Source organism: Saccopteryx leptura, chromosome 5, assembly GCF_036850995.1.
Source record: "Saccopteryx leptura isolate mSacLep1 chromosome 5, mSacLep1_pri_phased_curated, whole genome shotgun sequence".
NCBI lineage: Eukaryota > Metazoa > Chordata > Mammalia > Chiroptera > Emballonuridae > Saccopteryx > Saccopteryx leptura.
This window is the reverse complement of record NC_089507.1, coordinates 137,281,357-137,306,747: the sequence shown is the minus strand read 5'-3', so window position 1 is coordinate 137,306,747 and position 25,391 is coordinate 137,281,357. Positions and strand designations below refer to the sequence as shown.

At 40.1% G+C, this 25,391-nt stretch overlaps 1 protein-coding gene across 15 annotated transcripts in view; it reads right to left on the bottom strand.

Moving 5' to 3' along the window:
- Window positions 1-25,391, bottom strand: part of BEND7 (BEN domain containing 7) — a 139,719-nt gene that overhangs the window by 60,507 nt on the left and 53,821 nt on the right. For all 15 annotated transcript variants that reach the window (XM_066385415.1, XM_066385417.1, XM_066385410.1 and 12 more), the window contains 4 exons: window positions 23,259-23,561; window positions 20,091-20,213; window positions 15,873-16,138; window positions 2,351-2,576 (listed from right to left, as the gene is read on the bottom strand). In XM_066385415.1, the coding sequence (XP_066241512.1) occupies window positions 2,351-2,576; window positions 15,873-16,138; window positions 20,091-20,213; window positions 23,259-23,550 (907 nt within the window). In that variant the 5' untranslated portion in view covers window positions 23,551-23,561. The remainder of the gene's footprint in view (window positions 1-2,350; window positions 2,577-15,872; window positions 16,139-20,090; window positions 20,214-23,258; window positions 23,562-25,391) is intronic.

Sequence of the window (25,391 nt, the reverse complement as noted above, 5' to 3'; positions counted from 1 at the left end):
TCCTGTTCCTCCCCCCCCCCCTTGTTTTGCTTTCATGGCATTTTATTAACTAGTAGAAATTTATAACAATGTTTTGATGTTGATCATTCCAAGTTAGTTGTGAGAGGATATGAGCATACATGTTGAATACTAGACTCATCAGGTCAATAGAGTAAGGCCAACGTCAAGCTGAAAAATAAAAACCTGTCTATTCACTTACCCAACATATATTTACAAAAACCCTACTCTGTATACAGCTCTCAGTGAAGTGCAACAAGTAATAAAAAATATTTAAGACAAAGCTTGTCCTTAAGGTGCTCACAAGAAATTATCAGAATAAATCAGGCAAAACTGTTAGCTGATCAGCACAAAGCAAATGTTCTTGTAAGAAGGACCAACCTGATACCACATTCATGCTTTAAATAAAGACTGTAGGAAAGTGCACAGTAACCTCTGCAGAGTGACATTATAAAAGGCCTTGCAACTTTCTATACTTTTTTTATGATTTGGAATTTTTACAAGCATGTATTATTTTTATAATCAAGAAAAAACAAAATAAAAATGTCTATGAATAAATACTGCAAGGAAACAAGGGAATACACAATATTTATTGACTTAGGTTGTTGGTAGCTTATGTGTAGATTTCTGTCAGTTCTTCAGTTATTCTTTGATTTGAATAATCCATTATATTATGCCTTGGGAGCAGAAGCCTCGCTGCCATATTATTTCTACCTAAAGAGTAGGGCTGTGAAGAAAAGTAAGGCATCTTCTCTATTTCTGTTTGTAATAACTTTTTCAAACTATTGTATGATGTCTAATCTAGATTGAAAATGGTAGAGTAAACCCATATTAGTCTAGTTGTAATAATATATTTTATTACCATCTATTATTAGGGTACTTCTTCTATCATTATTAAATTGGAATATGGTCATTTACAGTTCCCCAATTTCTAAACACTTTTGTAATCTTAATATACTGTCCTGAAAAAAAGAAAATTAAAACAAATCCTAGCTACATTTCAGTGTGTTTAAAAGCTTCAGCAAAGAAAAGCATCATCAGCCCTGACCATATTAAATCAAAAAGGGATCTTCTTCATTTTAGCAAGTTCTAGTTACATCATTGACCATTTTTGAAATTCTGTAATCTTGTTTTTAGTATCACTTCAGGAGGAATCATTCTTTTCAGAAATGACACCAATTGTGATATCTCTGTAGCTTTTCTTAGTTCGTACAACTCAATTGTTGCTTCTAAATGAAAAATTCTGTTGAAGAATGAAAAATTTTCTGTTAATGAAGGTGTAAGTCCTTCTGGCCATGAACAAGGGGTGTCTGGAGCTTGCTGACTCCATTTAAAAATCATACTATTTTGTAAAGTTAATTGTGGGTTTCCAAGTGTCCTTTAAGTACTACTAAATTAATTTATTTTGCAGACTAACTGGGCACAGGGGTGGGACAGGAAGCCTCTGTGCATCCAGTCTCAGACCATAAGCCAAAAATGCAGGAACTGAAGCAGTGATTCTAGTATTAAGGCCTGATACACAATCTCATTTTCATGGTAACTGTGTTTATATTTGAGAATTCATTTGGATTCTTTTAAAAAATAACATTTACATACTTCTATTACCTAAAGTTACATTTACCAGAGGCCTAACTAAGAACATTTTAAAATTAAGAAATGGGTTTAGGATGCGGAACTGGATATAAATGACTATCGACTCATACATGTACCTGCGTGACTTCTGTAATGCAGTGGAATTCAGACACATGTTCACAGGTGTTAAAGGTATTAAAGGTAAGAGGCCTGTGGTCTACTTTGCAGGTAACTGGCATGACTCCATGTCACAAATCCAGAAAAGCAGGAGACCAGAGGTATGTAGAGATGCACAGGTTTGGTTTCACAGTGGGTTCACTTACATTTAAAATGTCTTTAGAAGAAATGACCTTCTAAAAGCAACTTCTGATCTTTGCAGTGAACTGTTTTATTTTCAAAAATAGCATCATAGCTTTATTCTTATGTCCAATTAAAATCTTAGTTGAAATCATATTTGATAAAGTTCTTAGAAATACTGAGAGGAAAACACACCTTCATTTTTAAAATCAATTAAGAAACAACTTGTTTTTGGTTCTGCAGCAGATAGAACTAGCTCTTACATTATAATTTTAACAGATAAACATCATTTTAAATTACCAAATTCTAGTGGTATTTGGAGTGGTGAGTTGCAGAGTTCACACTTAAAAGCCATGACAGTAGGTAAACTCCCAGTGGCCTGTTAAATGAGCCTCTACCTAGTCAACTACAATTTCAGCTCCATCTTTATGGAATGAAGCAAAGCTCAACAAGGAACCCATAAAATGAAATGATGCAGACCAACCTTTTATTGCACCCACAATATTTTGGTCTAGTCCTTTCCGGTTGTCATTGAGTCCTCTTTTCCTCTTCCCATTGGGTAAGGAGTTAGCCAAAGTCTTGTCATCAAAAAATGCACACACCAGTTTTCTAAACAGAAGGCTTCCTGAACGAGTGTAGTTTGACAATATTGAGTCCAGCTGAGATTTAGGCATAAACACATCAAAGCCTTCAGCAAGTTGCACTTCTGGCTACCAAAAGAACATAAATATTTTATTAAAAGCAAGATTTGAAGCATTTGACTTTGGGCACATGTGCAACAACAGAAAAAGAACATTACCAGCTATTGTGACGTCCACAGCTTACACACCTCAGTCTCAGCTTTGTGTGTCAGTATTTGCAATTTACAAAACTAATTACTAGTTTTAAGTCACAAAACAAGATGCTCCAATTTCAATGTTGAGTCTTGTCAAAAGTAATGGAACAGCATACACTGAAAAAGCATTCTTGTCTTTAGAAACAGTTGAGGGAGAGCTGAATAATCACAAAATCACAGCATTCTAGAGCTACAGGGGATGTTAGACTTATGGGTGCAACACCCTCATTTTTTAAATGAAGGTACTCAGGCCCAAATGACTTAAAAATAATTTAAATGTACTCAGCATGTTACAGTTGACAGGATCACTTTCTCCTACATTAAACAATTTCATTTCATTTGCCTAAGGATACAAATATGGGGTTCTCCCACAGGTCCCATGCTCTTTGTTCTAGGCCAGTGGTTTTTAGCTGTGGAACCATATCATTTTCCTCCAATGAAAACTTATGCAAACTAACATATGAAATAAGTGTAAGTGGTAGACAAGTGCCCAAGGCGTTTTAAATCCACCTTGACCCCTCTGCAGAAAAATCTGAAGCCACTGCCCAGAGCATCACATTGGAAAACCAAATGCACCAGCCATACTGCCTCCCTGTCAGGGATTTCATGACTGGGACGTGGGATCAGAAGGTCTGCATGGTGTCTTTCAACTTGGACTCTCTGTTCAGACACTAATAATGCATTCTCTGTCATCATGCCATGGGTGTTTACAACTTGCCTTTTCATCTTTCCACCCAGCTCACATCATTTCCTTTTCAAAGCCTTTCTTACTTCCTTCCTTCCCAAAGAGGCGGCTGTGCACAGTTTGTCTCCACTAATTAGATGACATGCTTATGTGATTGTGTTTCTTATACTGTATTATAATTATTTATTAGATTGCGGCCCTTCCTGTTGCCTGGAACTCTGATTTTGTATCTCTAGGACCTGCCACAATAGTAGACACTCAATAAATTATTGTCCAATAAATAAAAAATCACTAATCATAACCTAAACTACTAACTCATTTACTGGTCATAACATGACATTAAAATAATAACTTTAACATGAAGAAATGCAACTGGTAAACTTTCATTAAGAAAAAGGTCAGCCTGACCGGTGGTGGTGCAGTAAGTAGAGCATCAACTTGGGACACTGAGGTCTCAGGTTTAAAACTCCAAGGTAATCAGCTTGGGCACGAGCTCACCAGCTTGAGTGCAGGATCATCATCATGATCCCATGGTTGCTGGCTTGAGCCCAGAGGTCACTGGCTTGAGCAAGGGGTCACGGGCTTGGCTTGAGTTCCCAGTCAAGTCACGTATGAGAAGCAATCAATAGACAACTAAAGTGATACAACTACGAGTTAATGCTTTTCATCTCTCTCCCTTCCTGTCTCTCTCTCTTTTTCTCTCTGTCTTCCTTCTTCTCTCTCTCTCTCAAAAAAATAAAATAAAATAAAATCAGATCCTTGCTGGGTGGCTCAGCAGACAGAACGTTGTCCTAGCACATCAAGGTCGTGGCTTTGGTCCCTGGTCAGGACCTGTGCGAGAAACAACCGATGAGGGCACAACTAAAAGGAACTAAGTGGAACGAGTTGCTAGCAATCTCTCTCCATTCCCCTATCTCTTTATCTCTTTCTCTCTCTCAAATCAATGGAAAACTAAAAAATAAAAAAAAAAGAGGTCATATAAGGTAAAGGGGGGATAAATGGTGATGAAAGGAGGCTTGACTTGGGGTGAGCACACAATACAGTATAGAAATTACTATACAATACAATATAGAGATGTACTAGAGCAGTGCTTTTCAACCTTTTTACAGTTGGGGACCGATGAAAACAGGATAAATTATTTCAAGGGCCACTAACGCAGAAATCACCCTGAGTAGAAGCAAATATGAGTAAGATTATTGGGCCTATAATGTTCATACAACCTCAGGGTGTTTAACTCTTTTGCAGACTGGCATGAAATTTCTGGCAGACTGGCACCAGTCTATGAACCAATGGTTGAAAAACACTGTACTAGAGAATTGTACATCTGAAACCTATTTAATTTTTTTTATCAATGTCACCTCAATAAATTCAATTAGAAAAGGTCAGAAGGAAACCTCACTTAAGTAAGATATATTATAAAAGCTTATTCCCGCCTGCCCAGGCGGTGGCACAGTGGATAGTGTCGACCTGGGATGCAGAGGACCCAGGCTCGAAGTCCCAAGGTTGCCAGCTTAAGCGTGGGATCACCAGCCTGAGCATGGGAATCATAGACATGACCCCATGGTCATTTGCTTGAGCCCTAAAGTCACTGGCTTTAAGCCCAAGGTCACTGGCTTGAGCAAGGGGTCACTGGCTTGGCTGAAGCCCCCTGGTCAAGGCACATATGAGAGGCAATCACTGAGCAAATAAGGAGCTGCAACAAAGAACTGATGCTTTTCATTTCTCTCCCTTCCTGCTGTCTCTCCCTGTCTGTCTCTATCTTTCTCACTAAAACAAACAAAGAAACTTATCCCCAGTTATCATATTTATCACTTTGTAAACCAGGCACTAGATTTCCTAAATCGTATTAGAAATGTGAGGATTTGGGATTACTTCTTCTCTTGGAGAAGAAAATAGGAATTATAATTTTTGTTTGTCCTATTATTTTTTAAAATGCCTAGCACATTATGGTCAGAGTAAAGAGGGTTCAGAGAAGAGCTTAAATTATACAGCTGATGATATGGGAAGGAGTTTGGACTCTGCCCCTCCCAAATGGAATTCCAGACTGGACGGCCAGAAAAACATCTCATTTCTCTGCTTCATGCGGCCAATCAACTTCTGGTCTCTGAATGTTTAGTAAATATCACTATGAAAACAGAGCTGTCAGACTGTTTCCTGACTTCTGCATCTTGCTTCTGGTAAAGGTTGGTAGAGGAGGCTGATGGAAGCAGGGGGCTGGCCTCTCACTTCCTAGAGCAGAAGCTGGCACACCCCAGGCACTTGGTGTATATTTGCTGAGTGATTCAACATAGAAATATTAGGATTGAGAAAATTTTACCATCAAAATCTCAGACGAAGTTTCATTCATAACTAAAATTTTATTTATGGCTGCATTTAGACCTTTCAGTCTAAATGAACTGATCACAGCTTTTTGCTAATTGCCTCTATATCATTTAAAAGCCATGAAAAGAGAATCCCTATCTACTTTGTAGAAACAGCTACTCACAGCTATTTGAGGGTCTAGGGAGAAACGGAAGCTCTTAAATTTGCAAGAGAAGGAAGGGAAAGGTACCAGCTTGTCTCATTCATACACCTCTGTTGGATTCTGATACCATCACACAGGTTCTGAACACTCAGCCACCTGACCTCTGAAACTCCCAGAACCTCCCCTGGAACTCCTCTTGTTGGACTCATTCCCCTGACCTCAGTGGGCCACCAGGCAGAGCGAGCCACTCACTTCTTCATGCTCTCTCAGTATTTTCCATGAGCTACGTTTATAGCCCTTTCCACACTGCACTCATCTATATAGTTGGGGGCTTGTATTTCTCATCAAAATGTGCACTCTTAGTATTCAAAGTGCCAACCCCCCAGTTAGTATCCAAAACATATTTGTCAGAATACACAAAATGCTATGCTATGTAGGAATTCATTCAACATGACTAGAATTGATTTCATAATTTTTTTAAATCCCTGGATAAATAAGGAAGTGGGTTTGAAAGTCTGAGTGCTGAGGTTCAATGTCCCAGTCTTCTCGTAATAGTACCTGCACTGACTCAGAGACGAGCACCCACAGAACAGACCTGCCTGAGTCAGTTATACTTATTGTCTACTCAGTAGACGAGGCACGTACATAAATACCTTCCCACAAAGTAGAAATGAGCAATGCTACATACAACAGAGGGACAGGGCAGCGGGCAGCATTTGGCCGGTGAGGGGTGAAGGGATTCAGGAGGGGACAGGACAGCATCTCATCAGGGCCCTGGCGGTAGGATTTAGGAGACTGAGATGAGGTTGCTGTTTCTGGCATCTGCTGAGTCCTAAACCTAAATGTCTAGAAGTTTCTTGTGGAGCCAAGAGACTCTGTGAGATCATAATAGTATTTTGATTTCTAAGACACTACCCCAAAACAGAAGTTGTCAATGCTTCCCATTCCATTTGCTATTGCCAGAAAAATATTATTTTGAAACATTCTTTCCAGATCAAACAGTGATCTCGCCCAGTGATGTACCCCGAATAAGGGAGTCAGTTTTGTTAGCTGAGGCAGCAGCCAGCAGCAGGAAGAGCAAAGGGGACACGTCTGCCCCCTTCTTGCCCTTCAAGTTCTCTATGCAGATCTCTCAGCTGGTGGTGAACGGGAATAACATGGTATCTACAAGGGCCACAAAGCAAACCAACTTCTTAAAAAAAAAAAAAAGAGGGTAGCTTTACTTTCTGAGATGTAAAGAAACGATAACAGGTTAATTAATCTCAAATTTTCAAATGAAACCTTTTGTTTCCTCCCTTTTATAAATATAACCACAGTGGATTACTACCATGTAATGATCCACATCTTTGTACATATATTTAAAAACAGGCTAAAACTCTTTAACTGTATCTTTGAATCTCTTTTTTGTTTACTGTCTCTAGTTTTAAATGAGGTCTCTCTGCTTATTAACCATGGCTATGATAGAAACTACCATTCCAAAGGAATATCCTTTTAAGCACTAGACTTCCTCTGACAGAATCGCTATTTGATATTTGTGTGAAGACAGCAAGCAGATTTACAGATTCATTTACAGATTCTATTGATTACTGAAGTAATAATGTATTCAATAAATTCTATTGAATACTTAAGAACTTAGAATGATGACATCCAAAGTATGGGGCAGAATTTATGATACTTACAGTCATCATTTTAAAAGCTAAGAGTCTGAATTCCCACTCTAAATTTGGATTTTCATGTATGTCTTGCTTATGTTAAGGTACCTCAGTCACTTTTAGCTCAATAATGTATCAAATGGCAAATTTTCCTTACATTTTACACTGAGTGAAGTTCTGGGGGCAAGAACTACATGTAATCATAAAGGACTCTTGAAAATGTTCCTAGACTCAGGCCTGTGGACATTAATTATCTTATTTCTCTTTCCATTTCAGCTGGGTCTACCTTCGCTTAGAAGTAAGTTGATCCTTGAATATCGTGGGTTTGAAACTGCACAGGTCAACTTACAAGTGCATTTTTTTCCATAAATACCTGTGCTGTTTTTGATCTATGGTTGGGAGTCCAAGGATGTGGAGGACCCACCATATATATTATTCTATGCCGTTTTACAAAGGGGACGTGAGTATCTGTGGATTTTGGTATCCACGGGGGTTCTGGAACCAAGTCCACTCAGGTTCTGAGGGACAACTGTGTAAATAAGTTCTGGGGGAGTCAAAAGTTGTATGTGGGTTTTTACTGTGTGGAGGGTTGGAACCTCTACCCAGCACTTTAAGGATAAACTGTAGTTGGGGTCAAGATCCAGCTTTGGTGGGAGATCCTCTAACCAGGTAAATTAAAAATTTGTTCCCCTAAGTCTCTATGAGAACATCATGTGACTCCCCTGTATAATCTCAAGAAAAATATGGCCCTGGTTGGCTGGCTCAGTGGATAGAGTATTGGCCCGGCATATGGATGTACTAGGTTCAATTTCTGGTCAGGCACACAGCCAGTAGCTTGACTGGTTTGAGCATTGGCCCCGGGAGCTGAGGATAGCTCGGTTGGTCCGAGCACGTCAGCCTCAGATGTGAAAAATAGCTTGGTTGATCTGAGTATCAGCCCCAGTCAGTGTTCTGGGTGGATCCCAGTGGGGCACATGCAGGAGTTTGTCTATCTCTCCTCCTCTCACTTAAAAAAAATACTTAAAACAACCTGAAAGTGATAATACAAATTAATCACAGAGGGAACATTTCTGATACAGGCCTCTTATACAAGGTATTATCAATACCAAATTTTAGTAAGACATGTAGAAAGCCCTTATTTGGTCAGCGTTTAAAAGAGTCAAAAGAGATGCACGAATATTCTTGTTGGGCACTAGCCTCAGATTTTCAATTGTACATTATAAAATAGACACAATTGTTTGTGTACTTGGCAGGCTAGTCAAATTTCAGACTGGCTCAAGACTGAAACCTAGAAAAAAACTGGATGAAGATGCAGGATTTTGTTGAATAAAACAAACTGATTTTAGACTGAAAACATATAACAGAACATATAATGGCTATAGGCTGTGAATTTCCTCTTTCTGTTGTCAATGCCTCTCTATATATTGATCCTTTACTCTTAATTTAGTATTTATTTAGCACTATATTAGATATATTTCTGGGAAAATAAACATTAGTTTATAAAAAACATTTATTTTGAGTAGCGGTGAGATAGAGAAGTAGACTACTGTGTGTGTCCCGACCAGGATCCACCCAGCAACCTGCATCTGGGGCTGATGTTCTGCTCACCTGAGGAGGCTCCACAGAGCCATCCTCAGTGCTTGGGGCAATGTGCACGAGTCAATCGAGACATGAGCGATGAGCCATGAGCCATGGCTGCAGAAGGGGGAAGAGAGAGAGATGAGCAGAGGAGAAGGTGCAGGGAAGAAGAAGATATTTGCCTCTCCTGTGTGCTCTGACCGGGAATAAGACCTGGAACTTCCACACACCAGGTCAGCCAGGGCGTATAGAAAGAAAATTTTAAGAACAAAAAATCCCCTCACAATTGATTTTATTTTACTCAAAAATGTGACCAGTTTCTGTTCGAAAAAAAAAAAATTGTTTCCTATAACCGAGATCTGCTCCAGGTGGTTTAGCAAGAACTACTGTTACCATTTATTAAATGCTATCCCACGATCATGGCCACAAGCGCATACTAGACTGAAAGGCTTGCTTGCTAGCTGGTCCAGCCAGCACAGCTGTTACCAGCTCAAACAGTGTGATGTGAGTAGGTAGCAGAATGGAGAGTCGTGCTGATGGGCAGAGGCTCCACGCTGGCTGTGCTACATAAAGACTAATACTGTAAGGTGGCTGTGCTATAGTGAGGAAAAATGCTCAGGCAAAAGTTCTGTCAAAATGTACATGTAATCTCTATACAAGCATCTACATATTTAATATTGAGTAAGATAAAAATGACAAGAAGTGAATAAAGAGTCAATCCTTTATAGATTTTTTCCTTTGGAAGAATTTTGGTAGAGCTAAGAATTTAATGTTAGAAAAGACACTACAATTGGGCTCCTTGAAGATTTCTTCATGCACTTGCATAATGAGTCACTCCAAAGTCTTTTAGCTTTTTTTTCTTTCTCAGGTGCTACATTAATCACTCTAAGACTATAGCTTGATTTATGCTAAAGATATTTGAGCCAAGTTTTTAACACATAAGATTTTAAACACTGCAGCCTAATTTCTTCCATCATATCTCCACTGAAATTGCTCCTCCGAGATGTCCACCTTTGAAAGCTGTCCTTGACCCTCCAGGCAGTGGAGAATTCCTGCTCTTCCAGTCTCACTGCTACTCTGACAGCCTATGCTAGAGCTTAGGTCCTGTTATAATGTAATGATTGTTATGTGTTTTTCTCATACCTTCCATGAAGGACAAGAACTATTTTGTTCATTTCAGTGAACAAAAATGGTGTAAATGGTGCTATAACTAACATTCTTTGCTACTTACTGTATTCCAGGCCCCAGTGACACACATCACATAGGTTTTCTAATTTAACTCTAAACCAGGGGTCCCCAAACTTTTTACACAGGGGGCCAGTTCACTATCCCTCAGACCGTTGGAGGGCCGGACTATAAAAAAAAACTATGAACAAATCCCTATGCACACTGTACATATCTTATTTTAAAGTAAAAAACAAAACGGGAACAAATACAATATTTAAAATAAAGAACAAGTAAATTTAAATCAACAAACTGACCAGTATTTCAATGGGAACTATGCTCCTCTCACTGACCACGAATGAAAGAGGTGCCCCCTTGGCCCTGGCCGGTTGGCTCAGTGGTAGAGCATCGGCCTGGTTTGTGGAAGTCCCCAGTTCGATTCCCGGCCAGGGCACACAGGAGAAGCATCCATCTGCTTCTCAACCCCTCCCCCTCTCCTTCCTCTCTGTCTCTCTCTTCCCCTCCCGCAGCCAAGGCTCCATTGGAGCAAAAGATGGCCCGGGTGCTAAGGATGGCTCCATGGCCTCTGCCTCAGGCGCTAGAATGGCTCTGGTTGCGACGCCCCAGATGGGCAGAGCATCACCCCCTAGTGGGCATGCCAGGTGGATCCGGGTCGGGCACATGTGGGAATCTGTCTGACTGCCTCCCCGTTTCTAGCTTCAGAAAAATGCAGAAAAGGAAAAAAAAAAAAAAAAAAAGAGGTGCCCCTTCCGGAAGTGCAGCGGGGGCCAGATAAATGGCCTCAGGGGGCCACATGCGGCCCACGGGCCGTAGTTTGGGGACCCCTGCTCTAAACCTATGAAGTGGCTACTATTATTATCCCCAATTTTCAGATGGGAAAACTAAAGCTTAGCAATACTAGGTAACTTTTTAAGATTTACACTTTTAAGATTACCCAGCTAATAAATAAATGATGAGGTTAGGATTTGAACACAGGTAGTCTATGCTGGAACTTACACTAACAAACATATACTGCCTTAATTCAACATATCAATGAATAAATTTAAAATATTAATAGTTTGCTTGATTGATCTGCTCTACTAATCCCCAACGAATTACTTTACTCATTGGGCTAAGAAGTTAAGAAAACAGATTCTGAATTCAGAAGCTACTTATGTTGAAAGCACCACTGCATTTCAAATGATTTAATGACATGAAAGAAACATTAACAAAAGTATCTTAAATTGATGGATGCCTATAGACTTCTCCTCTGATAACTTTCGTGTAATTTAGTATTACTGGAAAGGATTCAGTCTTTACAACACATAGAAAACTGTTGTTTATGATGTTTTTAAAGAACATTTAAAAATATTCTAAAAAACTGATTTAGTGTTTCACCAAAGCCAAACAAGAAGCAATGACAGTGAAACTAATCTAAGGCATGTATATATGTGCTCTGAAAACACAAACCAGCATATCCAGTAGAAAGAAACAGTAACTGTAAGAACTTCGCAACTGTCTTGTCTGAGTAGTAGCTGGAGTATTGGGTTGGGTGCTCACGAAGAAAGAGTTAACACTGTACCTAAATCTAAAATGTGGTTTTGAGTTTCTCTCTTTGTGTCTGTGTAATTTAGGCTTCAATTTTATTTAATGTGTTAATTTAAAATGGATCAAATAATCCTGCCCCAAAAGAGAAATATTTCTAGCCACTCTTTTAAAAAAACAAAACACACTATTTGTTCATGTATACTTGTTCATTTATATGTACCCCAAATTTACTGAACAAACATTTATATTCATCCCTATAAAGGAACTTATCTAGGACTGCTAAAGTTTGAAAAGAATAAATATTTACTGAGTACTTGAAATTTACCAGGTACTATTCAAAGTACTTTACACAGATTACCTCATTTAACTCTTCCAGTGGCCAACTCGATGAGGGCAGCACTATTGCTATCCCTACTTTATGGAGAGAAAGCTAAGGAAGGCAAAAGTAGGTGCACTTGCTCAAGGTCACACAGCTGAGCTTTTAGCCCAGGCAGCCTGACCTTAGAGCCTGTACCATTACCCATTAAGTTCTCCTATCCAGAAACTTCTAAGTAAAGAGAATACACAGCCATAGTCTAACTGTTTAGTTCTCCTTCTTGCAACAATCACCCCATGAACAGTTACTGAATGTTGGCATGTACAAGAACTGTGCTAGGACAGATAAGGGCTCACTGCAGACAAGTTTCCCTTCTGGCTGTGTGAACTCGTGCTTTAAGCTCTTCATGCCACAGTCTCCTTATCTATAAAATGACAACAATAAACGTGCCTCAGAGTAAGGATGAAATGTGATAAATTATTTAGCAAAGGATAGTAAACACATATTACAAACCAGTATAGAAAGTTCTATAAGGAAGAACTGCAGAAATTATACTGGTGCTGGGGGTGGGAGGAGGTAACAAGGAAAGAACAAGAAAATAGGCGTTAAATTGAGAGGAGGGTTCTAAATCAAAGCTAAGTCCTAGAGCCAAAATTTCATAAGTTTATTTTGTATATTGCACTTAATGCAGATGCAGGTGTTTCACCATTTGCAGACTTAGTAACATTTATTGAGTGCCTTTTATGGACAAGGCACTGCAATAGAATTTTCCCACATACTCTATACTATTTAGTGTTTACAAGAGTCTGACACTGCCATTGGCTATGACTGCAGCTCACTGTTTTTCTGCCTTTGAGCACAGGCAATCATTATTGGTGTTCTACCTACAACCATCTATAGCCCCACACAGGCACTTACGTTTGTTTCTGTGCACAGATACACAAATTTGTATTTGAGTGACTCTAAAAGTCACAGTGTAAAAGGGATAACTTAATACATTGTAAATTTTTTTAAATGTACAGTATTTTTTTACATTTAAAATGTAATAACGCATAGGTTTTGTGTATCATTTTTCATTGCTTCTAGCTCGAATCTTTCTCCTGTGTTCCAAATAGCTAATGAACTTTCCAAGGACACTAAACTTACTTTCACTTCCCATCCAGAGCTGAAGGCTGCTTCTGCTCCTTCTTTCCCTTCTCAGTTAAAGAAGTAGGACCATCTAGCAACCAACCTAGTTTTCCAAGACAGAAATGTAGGGGTTACTTCCTGCTGAGTCACCAAGTCCTCTGTGCAGGGTCCTCCTAAATGGCTCTCATTTCTTCTCTTCAGGCTCACTGCTTGTGAATAGACCCTTCCCATCTCTTGCGTGGCTGACTGTAATTATCTTCCTCTGGTCCCTTTGTCTTTAGTACCATCTGTCCACCTATCATCTCTGGTCTTCCACCAAATGTTTAAAGGGTTCTTGGCTAAGAAATAATAAGACTAAAAGGCCCTAAGTTTGGACGCCTCAGCACCGATGGTCCTGTCACCTAAGGGCATCAATCTCTTCTACCAGGGACTTTGCAGCCCAGCCTCCTTCATGCCAATGAGCACTTCCCGTGGACAAAATTTCTTTATTCAGTAATGGGACTCACTGCACAGTCCTTCAGGTGCAGAGAGTTTCTGTTGAACAGAGGAATCAAATGGCTTATCAGCTGGATAATGTAAAGAAAATATCCATATATATTTTTTGCTTTTCTTTATAAGTGTGTTATTCTTCCATCAAGGTAATAAGCAAATAACTGAGTTTCCATGGGCAATTCTGAATGTGTACTATTATGTTTAATAGCTCTTGTTAGCAAAACAAAATCATGAATAAAAAGCAAATTATATTCATTTCTATATAAATAAAATTATAATACTGATATTAGTAAAGATAAAAATTCTATTTCAGGCCCTGGCCGGTTGGCTCAGCGGTAGAGCGTCGGCCTAGCGTGCGGAGGACCCGGGTTCGATTCCCGGCCAGGGCACACAGGAGAAGCGCCCATTTGCTTCTCCACCCCTCCGCCGCGCTTTCCTCTCTGTCTCTCTCTTCCCCTTCCGCAGTCAAGGCTCCATTGGAGCAAAGATGGCCCGGGCGCTGGGGATGGCTCTGTGGCCTCTGCCTCAGGCGCTAGAGTGGCTCTGGTCGCAACATGGCGACGCCCAGGATGGGCAGAGCATCGCCCCCTGGTGGGCGTGCCGGGTGGATCCTGGTCGGGCGCATGCGGGAGTCTGTCTGACTGTCTCTCCCTGTTTCCAGCTTCAGAAAAATGAAAAAAAAAAAAAAATTCTATTTCACTAACGTACATAAGGCCTTTATCAGCTACCATTCTTCAATTTGTCTTTGAAGTGCACTGGATTTTAAAAATTAGAAAAGGAGCATGTTCAGTGAATAGCATTAGATGAGCCCATTCGCAAGATGATTTATACAACTCAAAAGATAGCTCCTGATACATCAATGCCTAACAGAAAAATATGCTAAGAAAAATATAAAAGTATTAAGAAAACTTTGCTTAAGATTGAATATACTTTGTGGTATGGAATGATTTACCTCTGTTTCCAAATATGTGATCTGCATGTGTTTTGAAACCAGAGCCCTAACTGCAGTAACAATATGACCTACTCCAGGGAGCTGACTGGTCCAAGATAGCACATTATCATTAATGGTGCTTTTAAATTTAGTCTAGAAGAACTTCTTAACAATTATGGCATGTGGTCGTAAATAAAAAACTAAAAAAATTGACATTAAGGCTTGAATAAAAGTTCAAATGATTTTCTAGTCTAAAAAATGTCACAAAATGATTATTTTTGTCACCTTCTTTTATTAAAGATGAAAGTGGATGCATTTGAGCAGTCTTCCTGTGCAATGTGAAAAGGAACACATTTTAAAACCAGCAATTTATTTCTTATTTAAAATATAAGGCCAAACTCCAATCCCATATGGGACTGTGGGACTTCTCAGCAGGATTCTCATTCTATGCAAACTGATAAGATCTCTCATTCTTGTTTATTTTAAGAACTCTCCCAACAAGTTGGAGTTCACATCAGTGTTCTTATACACTGTAGAGAGTATGTAACTGCACATATAGCACACTGTGTACAAAATTAGTTTATGGTTACTGAATATAAAATGGCAAGTCAGACTAGATGTCATCCAACATTTTAACTTGCAACAACATCCTGGCTATGATATGAAAATAGAGAAGCCTTCACAGGGCGTGAACCTATCATCACACAGAGTCCATGACATGGCACTGCAGCCTCATTAGTAGTATAGCTTTCATCTATAAAATAGAATTGGCACTACTGCTCCTTTTTTATTATTCATTTGTGTCGTATTTCTAGAAAGGTGTGACCTTATTGGTAAGGCTCAGTTCATTTATGCCCATCTACAAAAGATTTAATTATGTTCTTTTAGCTCTCTGCACCAAGGAAATTAAATATGGCCACTTCAAAATTAAAAATGTTAAAGAAGTTAGTGAGTAGATTACTTACTCCATTGCCCTTCTTCTCTTAAGAGATACAGAATGGAAACATGTTTAAATAAATAAGGCATAAAGTTTTCAGGAGAGAAATTCTAGGTAAGGAAATTATTCATCGTCTTCTTTGCCCCTTTCCCATGTGTATTCGGCAAGTTTTTCTAGTTTGCCCGGGCATCATGTGTTAAGGAGAAATGTAGAAATATGATAAAATTCCTGACAGTTACATCACATAGTGTCAGCAGCCAGAAAACATCAACTTACATCTGTGGAAGGTGATTCCAGAACAATGCCAAATCCTAGGCCGTGATTCTCCCCCTCGGTGGTGCGCTCAGCCTCCGGGAGGACTGACTGCCCTGAGGCCACAGCTGTCTTCTTCTCTGTCTCTAACCCACTGGACTTCTGTTTCACCGTAAGAGGTTCAACAGTCTTTGGGGGCATTTTTTTCTTTTTGTTTCTCTTGTGTGAGACAGCAGTTCGCTGGGAGCATAGAAGGGAAATTGGGGGTTGTTGTCTGTTTTGGGTTCCAACTGTGAACAATAAACAAAAATATGGTACAGGCAACTGTATCCAACTTAGGGAAACTTATCACCCATCTACCTGCCACGCTCCACAAGCCGAATTTACAATGAGGCTCACTCAGGACAAAGCACACCAAAATAAAAAAAAAGCAGGCTGGACCCAAATTTACCAAAAGCAGGCTCTGTACCACTTTAAAGTTCTACAGGCAGAAAAATACCCAAGAGAGATCTCTGTTGCAGATGCTGGTGAATAATCAGATTGCAGTGCTACTGCCAGTTCAACAAAAGAAAAGGATGATGAGCCTGACCTGTGGTGGCGCAGTGGATAAAGCGTCGACCTGGAACACTGAGGTCGCCGGTTCGAAACCCTGGGCTTGCCTGGTCAAGGCACATATGGGAGTTAATGCTTCCTGCTCCTCCCCCCCTTCTCTTTCTCTCTCCTCTATCTCTCTAAAAATGAATAAAATCTAAAAAAAAAAAAAAAAAAAAAAAAAAAAAAAAAAAAAAAAAGATGATCTATGAGTAAAGATCTGAGCATGATTTTACAAATCACAGGACTTTTCATATAAATGAGAACTTAAATTGAGGTGCATGCCCCTGCTTTCCGGTAAGCCAGTCTCAGAAATATTCCAATTGTCATTTGGAGTTAAACTGATCAGTTGCTAGCACTGAAATGAACAAAACTGGACAAGGATGAGCATCTGGGTAAGACTGAGCAAACCAGTCAGTCTGGAATGACCAGTAAGCATGTGGACAAAGCCTGCTGGTCACTTGTCAGCTCCAGTAACTCCTTCTTCACAAGCCAGTCACTCACATCAACTATCTCCACAGCACCACGCTGCTGGGTCAGACCAGGCCCCCACTCCACACCTCAGTTCTATGTGGCTGAAAATAGAAATAATATAGTTCTACACAAATCAAGCAAATGGGTAAAATCCAGAAATAGCTGGCATTCCAGAGATGAGAGGCACTGAATAAGAACTAAGCACTAATACTGAAAATATACTTGAAGAAACATGGATGGTACAGTTTTCACAGGTGCATTTTGAGAAGTAATGTTTGTTAATCATTTAATGGAAAGTATCACAGGAAAATATAGCAGTGTTAAAATTTTCATGTGTTAATATGGCTTACTAAATGTGACCATAGGCTGTGCCTGTCTTTTCATAGAAACAAACTTATCCATGACAAATGAGAACTGAAAGTCTTTAAATGCAAATAACTATGGATCATTTCCTATCAGTTTGCAAATAAAAATCATTTCTACTTTAACCGTGGTATTTTCATCTCCAGGCTGGAGAGAAACTTATATATAAGTGTTAAAAACAAACTACTTGAACTAAATATAGACTGAAAAGTTTTTAATCAGCCATGCAGAAATTCTTCGAGCTCCTGGTTTCTGGCTGTACCTTAGAATCACCTAGGAGCTTGAAAGAAATGTCAGTGCCTCAGCCTCACCCCAGACTCACTGAATCAGAATTTCCAGGGGCAGCGTCCAGGCACTGAGATTTTTCTAAAGCTTCTCGTTATTCTAATATACAAGGCACGTATGCTTCTCTCTCAGCTTTCCCTCAACACTAGGTCTCTATCTCTAAAGTCAAGTGGATGACTGAAGCAATTATCAACATAGTCTAGAACACACGCCTCTCCAAACCCGCTATTTTAAATTAAAAATGAAAGCTTTTGGTTTCAAGAACACAGGGACTGAGTTTTCTTCTACTTTTGCAAGTCTGGACATAGCCAAAGTTTCTTGCATTCAGATCTTATCATTTGATCCTACTTCTTGTCTTATAGTAAAAGGTAAGACTTTCTAAATATGTATAATTTAAATCTGAGTCTTATAGGCAATAAACCTTAGCCACATAACACAAATTCTTAACTTTAAGAAAATTAAGGAAGAGTAATTTACTCAGTTGATCCTTTCTGCTCTCCTTCCTACACCTTTGGACTCATGTACTGTCCTGCCCTAATCTGTAAAGGTTCAGAAAGGAAAACATGGGGACAAAGTGGCATTTACTTAATAGATTCTAAAACAGCTGCAGTTAGGGATTTCAATGGTTGCAATTTGCAGGTTGCCATTTCAATAGCAAGGAGCTTAGGTAACAAAATAAATCATTACCATTTCCTATGCATATTTTCTTAGGTGCTAACAAATTCTTCCTCTGAGAACAGAATCTGTACACAATAAAGGAACCTTTCTGAGTTCCTTATTTAGGAGATGTTAACCTTTCTCAGTTTAGTAACAACACAGATTATCGTGGTGGAAAAAAGTGAATTAAATGCTTATTGGACTGACCAAAACGTTTTTCTCTCCTTTGGGATAAAACCAAATTCAGCACATAAAATTAGATATTACTTTTTAAAGAGCCTTTTGTCACCTTTCATAGGTAGGATCTTGGGTGACTGAGATGTCTTAACTATTAAGCTTTTTAATATCAAAACCACATTAGTGAATATTAAAACTTAACTGGAATTCACTAATTGGCATGATGTGCCTGAACAACAACCTTCAAGAACAGCACTTATAGAGAAAGGACGGGAATGCTGGCCATACTTGACTGTGCTGTCTATTTCCCGCATTAGGCTAGGGTCAAGTTTTCCCTGACAAGAGCAAAGGCTACTAAAACGATTATTTTCTGTATCTGTGACCAAAAATAGTTCTGGCTTTCCCTTTAATTGTGAAGATTAGAAAACAGAGCCACCATCACGAGGATGCAGACTCCAGACTTCTGTGAAGGGCTCTGTGGTCTTCCTACCACACACTAAAGAATAGCTTATGCTTGTGTCATACCTACAGCACTCATTTTCCATCCCATTCTCCTTTGAAAACAACCCTGCGAGTGAGATATTAATACTACAGTGACAGAAGACAAATCTGATGCTCAGAGAAATCATGTTGGTATAAGAGGAAGCACTGAACTCTGACCCCAAACTTCAAATTCACTGCTCTTCTGTCCTTTGACTTGTCTATAACAGGAGGAGAAAATGTGTCGTGTAAATAAAGAAGACAAAACATGTCTTTGGGCTTTTCTGTCCTGAATGTTAGGGAGAAAAGCCATCAGCAGAGTGTGAGGCCCAGCACTTCTTGTCAGCTTACCCTCTTCACCAGAGGGGCCCATGCTTTCTAAAGGGCTCCTCCACATCTACACAATGCATGACTTCCTTCTGCCATGCCAAGCCCCAAAAGGGCCTTGTGCAGGAGTGGGGGTGGCAAGATGCAGGCAGCCCCCAATCTGAGCACCTATAGGGGCAAGATGAGGCGGCTTCATTTTCTTTCCTGACAGGAACATCTTTGTTGATTTACATTTGGACAATGACCTGAAGAACTTTGAGCACATTCATGTACAACTGTTTCAAATTATAATTGGCCCTGGCCGATTGGCTAAGAGGTAGAGTGTCAGCCCAGAGTATAGATGACCCTGGTTTGATTCCTGGTCAGAGCACATGAGAGAAGCGATCATCTGCTTCGCTGCCTCTCCCCTTCTCCCCCCTTCCTCCCCCTCCTGCAGCTATGGCTCGACTGGTTCAAGTGTATGGGCCCTGGGCTCTGAGGATGGCTCCATGGAGCCTCTGCCTCAGACACTAAAAAAATAGCTCGGTTTTGAGCATGGCCCCAGATGGGCAGAGCACTGGCCCCAGATGGGGTTACAGGGTGGATCCTGGTTGGGGCACATATGGGAGTCTACCTGCTCTTCTCTCACATGGTAAAGAAAAAAAATGGACTGACTTGTGAGGTGCTAGGAGATCAGGGGTGAAGTGTACAGAGCATACATAAATAAATGTAGGAGTATTAACAATAAAAAGTTTAATAGATTTGCTAGAGGGAAAGCATGTTGAAGAAAACAGAGAAAACAGATACTTGAAAAATCATAGCAAGACAGCATGGAGGAAAGACTCAATAAAAGCACCATAAGAATGTATTAAGAATCAGAGGACTTGATCTGAGGTGTAATCTTTGTACCTGCTTGCATTTGCATTAATTTCCGCATGGTTTTGAGTTCTTGAAGAATGGCCTGCAATGTTGACTGGCAGTTACAGGTACAGCAGTTTGATCCAACTGACGGATTCACCACTGGAAGTTCTCCTAAGCACGGAAAAAAAGAATGACACATTCCAAACACCACCAGAATTATAAAGAGAAAATTAAAAATGGTGTCTTGACAGGACTTTGAAGTCTGTGCAATTATTATGAGACTGTGCCTAAGGAAAAGGTACCCAATAATTTTCACAACTTAAATTTGGGGGTCTGACTTTATCTAATTAATCAGGCTTCTGTATTATAAAGTGCTTGCTGTTTTAAGGGGTGGTAGAGCCTGCAGGAACATCCGCACACAATGCACTGTCACGGCAGGTCTCCCTATTGTCACTCCAGTTCATCTCAGATAACAATAGCTTAAAAATTCACTGGAAACACGCTCACACCAGTGTGCACAAAAAACGGGGCCTGAGAACAGCTTTACAAAAAAATTGGTAGCTGCATGTGTTATAAGAGTTCATATTAAGAATTAAATGTGTCAATTAAAAGATAGTTTTAGTATTAAGCATGTTACTTCAAAAATTAAGAACCATCAATACATTAAAACTTTTAGGGCACTCTCTGGGTGTGGTGTGTGGAGCAGGGAAGAGTGAGGAGCCTGTGAATTTGAACTTGAAGGGTAAGAGGGTGCTGATGTCCTGGCTTTTCTCCAACTTCATATAGATGATCGTTCCATGTCTTTTTTTCCATTCTTATTTCTTAAATTTCCCTCATTTTATTCTCTTTTTAAATGTTTAAATCAACATGTTTTCCTTAACTATCCTATTCTGTTTCCCTTATAAGTGAACAACCATCTTCCTACTGTCCTTAAAATAAAATGGAACATTTGAAAAATCCCTCTCTTGGTGGTGTTCCTACTACCATAAAGTGGACTGTCTGAGACACTGCTTAGGTTTTTTCATAGGTGGAAGAGGTAAGTTTTGATCCAGATGTATCTTTTATTAAATAGTACATGTAATTTAAATCTTATATATGCATTGTTTGTGGATACTAGAGAAAAATTCACCACAGCAAAACCATGAAATACTTGAATGGTAACTTAATGTTTGGAGTAGCAAAATTATTTACATTCAAAGTTGTAACAAGCTGAGATGTTAAAATTGCAAATAATTTCAATGAAATACCAGTCACAAATATAAATAATAAATTCTCTTGCAACTATGAAAAAAACACAAAAGAGATTTATTTTCAAGTGAATATGAGAGAATTTATGTTTGTAGCTTTTAACATAACAACCTTTTCCAAAGTCAGCGCCCCTTCCTTGTTATGTACTGGAGAACAAGACTCTGTTCACCTGAACTTCACTGCTGTGGAGCTTCCTAACACCATATCTGGGGGCATCTTATTTCTCTTCTAACTTCTTCCATAGCCCAAGAATCAGGTGGGCCTTGTAGAATATTCCTAGTCATATTCTGAGTACTGTCTTTATCTTTTTCAGAGGACAAACCAACTCTTCTCAGCCTATTATAAATCATTTTCTAATTTGAAAGAGAACTGACATTTTATTTTTATGGAGGAGTCTTTCAAGAGCTGTTTCCCTCTAACCTGGCGGCGTGCCAGCCTGGGAATTTGATATTGACTTATGTAATACTGAGAGAAAGAGAAGACACCAGTGCACCTTTTAGGGTCCCTTGCAGCTCATCAGCAGTGTCACGGATGGCTTTTCATGCATCTGAACTGGTTACTGTAAATTGTGTTTTTTAAAAAAACAATCAAAACGCTCTCTTAATCTTAAAGGATAATAAGTGGGAAAAAACCCTTTACTTTTCAAGGAAACTGAGAATGCATTCTCATTTTTCTCTTGTTCTCTCTATAGGAACTATAGATCTGCATGCACATCTATACATAATTTATAGAACATTAACACAATGTCACTGAATGGAAAATAACGTGGCTGAAAAAAATCTTCCATTTTTTCTTTAAGGTTTGAAAAAAAAAACCCATTTGACTTTTTTCTAAGCAATTAGAAATTTAAGCTAAGAGAAACATTCTTTAAAGAAACACATTTCAACCCTAATAAAGCAAGTTATAAAATATGGATCCTTTGGTTCAGTGGCTATGAGGTGAGGTTAAAATGCAGGTATGAGGGTGCTGGGGTATCAATCCTCCCTTTATATGACTCTTCTGATACTGAAGAAAAGCAACAGTGTGAGCCAGAGGATGTATCAATAATATACCATCTGACCAGGGAACTCTTTCTGCCCAAATGTTCAGTCTTTTGTGACAATATCTGTACATCAGCAAACAATTAGCTTCAACTTCTCAAAGGGCTAACATCTCTACTAAGAAATCATCACTTCTACTATAGAACCCCCAGTCTTGCCTGCTTTACAATTCTGGTATTTTATAGTCTGTAACTTTTCCCTCTATGTCATCTCTGTCTTTTAAAATAACTCAGCTAAGGCAGGTGATTAAGGAAGAGCTTAATGTATAGCAAGTCCTCAAATAATGTCATTTTCTTATAATGATGAGAAAAGAAATTGATTCTTAGAGGCCACTCTCTGTGTGGAGTCAGCACGTTCTCCCAGTGTCTGCGTGGGTTTCTCCAGGGACTCCAGTTTCCTCCCACATCCCAAAGATGTTCACCTGAGGTTCACTGGCATGCCTACATTGTCCCCATCTAGGTGCGGCATGTGTGAGTGGCCCTGTGATGAAAGGGTATCCTATCCAGGGTGGGTACCGCCTGGTGCCCTGAGCCACTCAGAGAGGCCTCTGGCCACCCATGACCCTGTGGATTAGAAAAGAATTCTCTTAGTGATTTTTATTCATCTTTCTTAAACGTATAGATAGCTCACATTTACTTCAATGTTTAACATTAGAAGTGTTTTTGGGTTATTCAGAAGTTTGGTGTTGCTTTTGTGACCAGAAACAGGCCGTAGGAACTGAACTCTGATTTCTATCAATGAGTCTATGGTAAAATTGTTTTCATTTTATGTCATTTCTCTTAAAGTCACAGTTTCCAAGAACCTACTGACAATGTTACATGAGGACTTACTGTCTTGAACTCAAAGAACATAGTGAACATTTAGGAATAAGAACATTGGGACAATAACTCCCCATAAGAGCATTCTGAATGTCTGATAATGACCATACCGTTGGAGCTCCCAGCAGCGTGGGACTGGCTCTGGAAGGTTCTAGAGCGGGAGCCAGACTGCCCTGAGAACTGCCTGCTCTGGGCTGGGAACTCATGCCACACACCCCGGGAAGAAGGGTGGAGGCTCTGTGGGGCCTCAGCAGAGGAGTTCAAACGCTGAGGCCAGATGGAGTCCAAATCCTGGGGTTCTTCTTTCAACTTTTCTCCTTCCTTGCCAACTCGCTGATAGACCCTCCCAGTGCTGTCGTTCAGTAATCTTCTTATTCCTGTAATTTGTTTTTTAATTTCCATGCTTTCACCTCCTAATGGGAACAGGGCCAAAGAGAGCATTGTAAATTAGCAGAAAAGAAAATAATAATTCACTACCAAAAAATATCACCACCTCTTCTCTGGGAATGACAAAGATGACTGATTCCAGATGCAAGCTTCTAGATACTAAGTAATCCATGAAAATTAAAGGCAAGGAAACTGGCTATGGTCTGAAGAAACCAATTATATTCCTGGTGCATCTCAGTTTAATCTCTTTCTGGCCAAATTCTCTTATGATAAAAAAGGTTTCCTGAATGAGTTTCATCTGGGGGCACACTTTAAATTCCTTCCTTGGCAGTGTTTTCTGGGTGAGAGTATCACAGGAAATAGGCTAAGGCAGAAGACGAGTTCGAGATTGGGACGACAAGACTGAAGCCCCTCTGGGAGCTGCTACCACCATTCACTGGCAGTGGCGAAGCCTGCAGGGCAGCTGGCCCCATCTGCAGTCAGGTGCAGACACCAGGAAGAACACATAGCTCTGGTGGGGATGCAGAGCTTTTTGAGGACTGGCTGCAGGCACAGCAGCAGCGCCATTGACAGTGGGTGTATTCCAGTATGACACAGCTGTTGGAAACATCACTCTCAGAGGTAACACTGTAAGAGCAGAGAGACATTGAAACAAGGGAGGTAGGCCTTGTCTTTCTCAGTCCAGCTCACAGAGGAGACACCCCTGGAGCTGTGATTCAGCCAAGTGATGTCCAGGGTCCCTAGCTGCACTAGCACCAGGAGAGGAAGTGCAGCGCCACCCCGCCCTGCCCCCAGCTCCATCCTCCTGACTGCCATACCCTGGACCTACCCAGACAAATCCACTGCCACCTCCACGTGGTAACTACAAAAGGGAACAGGCTGTTCCAAAGCCCAGCTCACCTCTGCATTGACTTTTAAAAAAAATAGTGGTAAAAACCACACACCATAAAATTTACCATCTTAACCATTTCTAAGTGCACAAGTATCTTCACACTGTTATGCAACAGATCTTCAGACCTTTCCCAGTGACTTTTTTTAAAGATTCTTTTTCCATAACAGGACTTCCTTTTTGAACTAAGGTATCGCTGTGCTGCACTGGATGTACATAGTAAATACTACTTAGAGATGCCTGTCAAATTATACAGGTAGGAAATATTTCCTATAAATACGAAAACAGAAGATGCCAATATCTATTAGGAGCTATTTCAAACACACTAACTTCTTAAATTATGTATGAGCCAGTATCTTCACAAAGGTTAAGAAAAGTGGATTTTAGCCCCGGCCGGTTGGCTCAGCGGTAGAGTGTCGGCCTGGCGTGCGGGGGACCCGGGTTCGATTCCCGGCCAGGACACATAGGAGAAGCGCCCATTTGCTTCTCCACCCCATCCTCCTTCCTCTCTGTCTCTCTCTTCCCCTCCCGCAGCCAAGGCTCCATTGGAGCAAAGATGGCCCGGGCGCTGGGGATGGCTCCTTGGCCTCTGCCCCAGGCGCTAGAGTGGCTCTGGTAGCGGCAGAGCGACGCCCCGGAGGGGCAGAGCATCGCCCCCTGGTGGGCAGAGTGTCGCCCCTGGTGGGCGTGCTGGGTGGATCCCGGTCGGGCGCATGCGGGAGTCTGTCTGACTGTCTCTCCCCGTTTCCAGCTTCAGAAAAATACAAAAAAAAAAAAAAAAAGAAAAGAAAAGTGGATTTTTTTCCCCTCTAATCTAGGTGTTAAACTAAAAGTCTTATGCCAGAGGATGTAAACAAATTCATGCAGTCACTCTATTAAATGCCTGACATTTAAACTATGAGAAAAAAAACCCACAGAAAGTATCTGTTGGAAAAAACACCTCCTGGCCCTGACTAGTTAGCTCAGT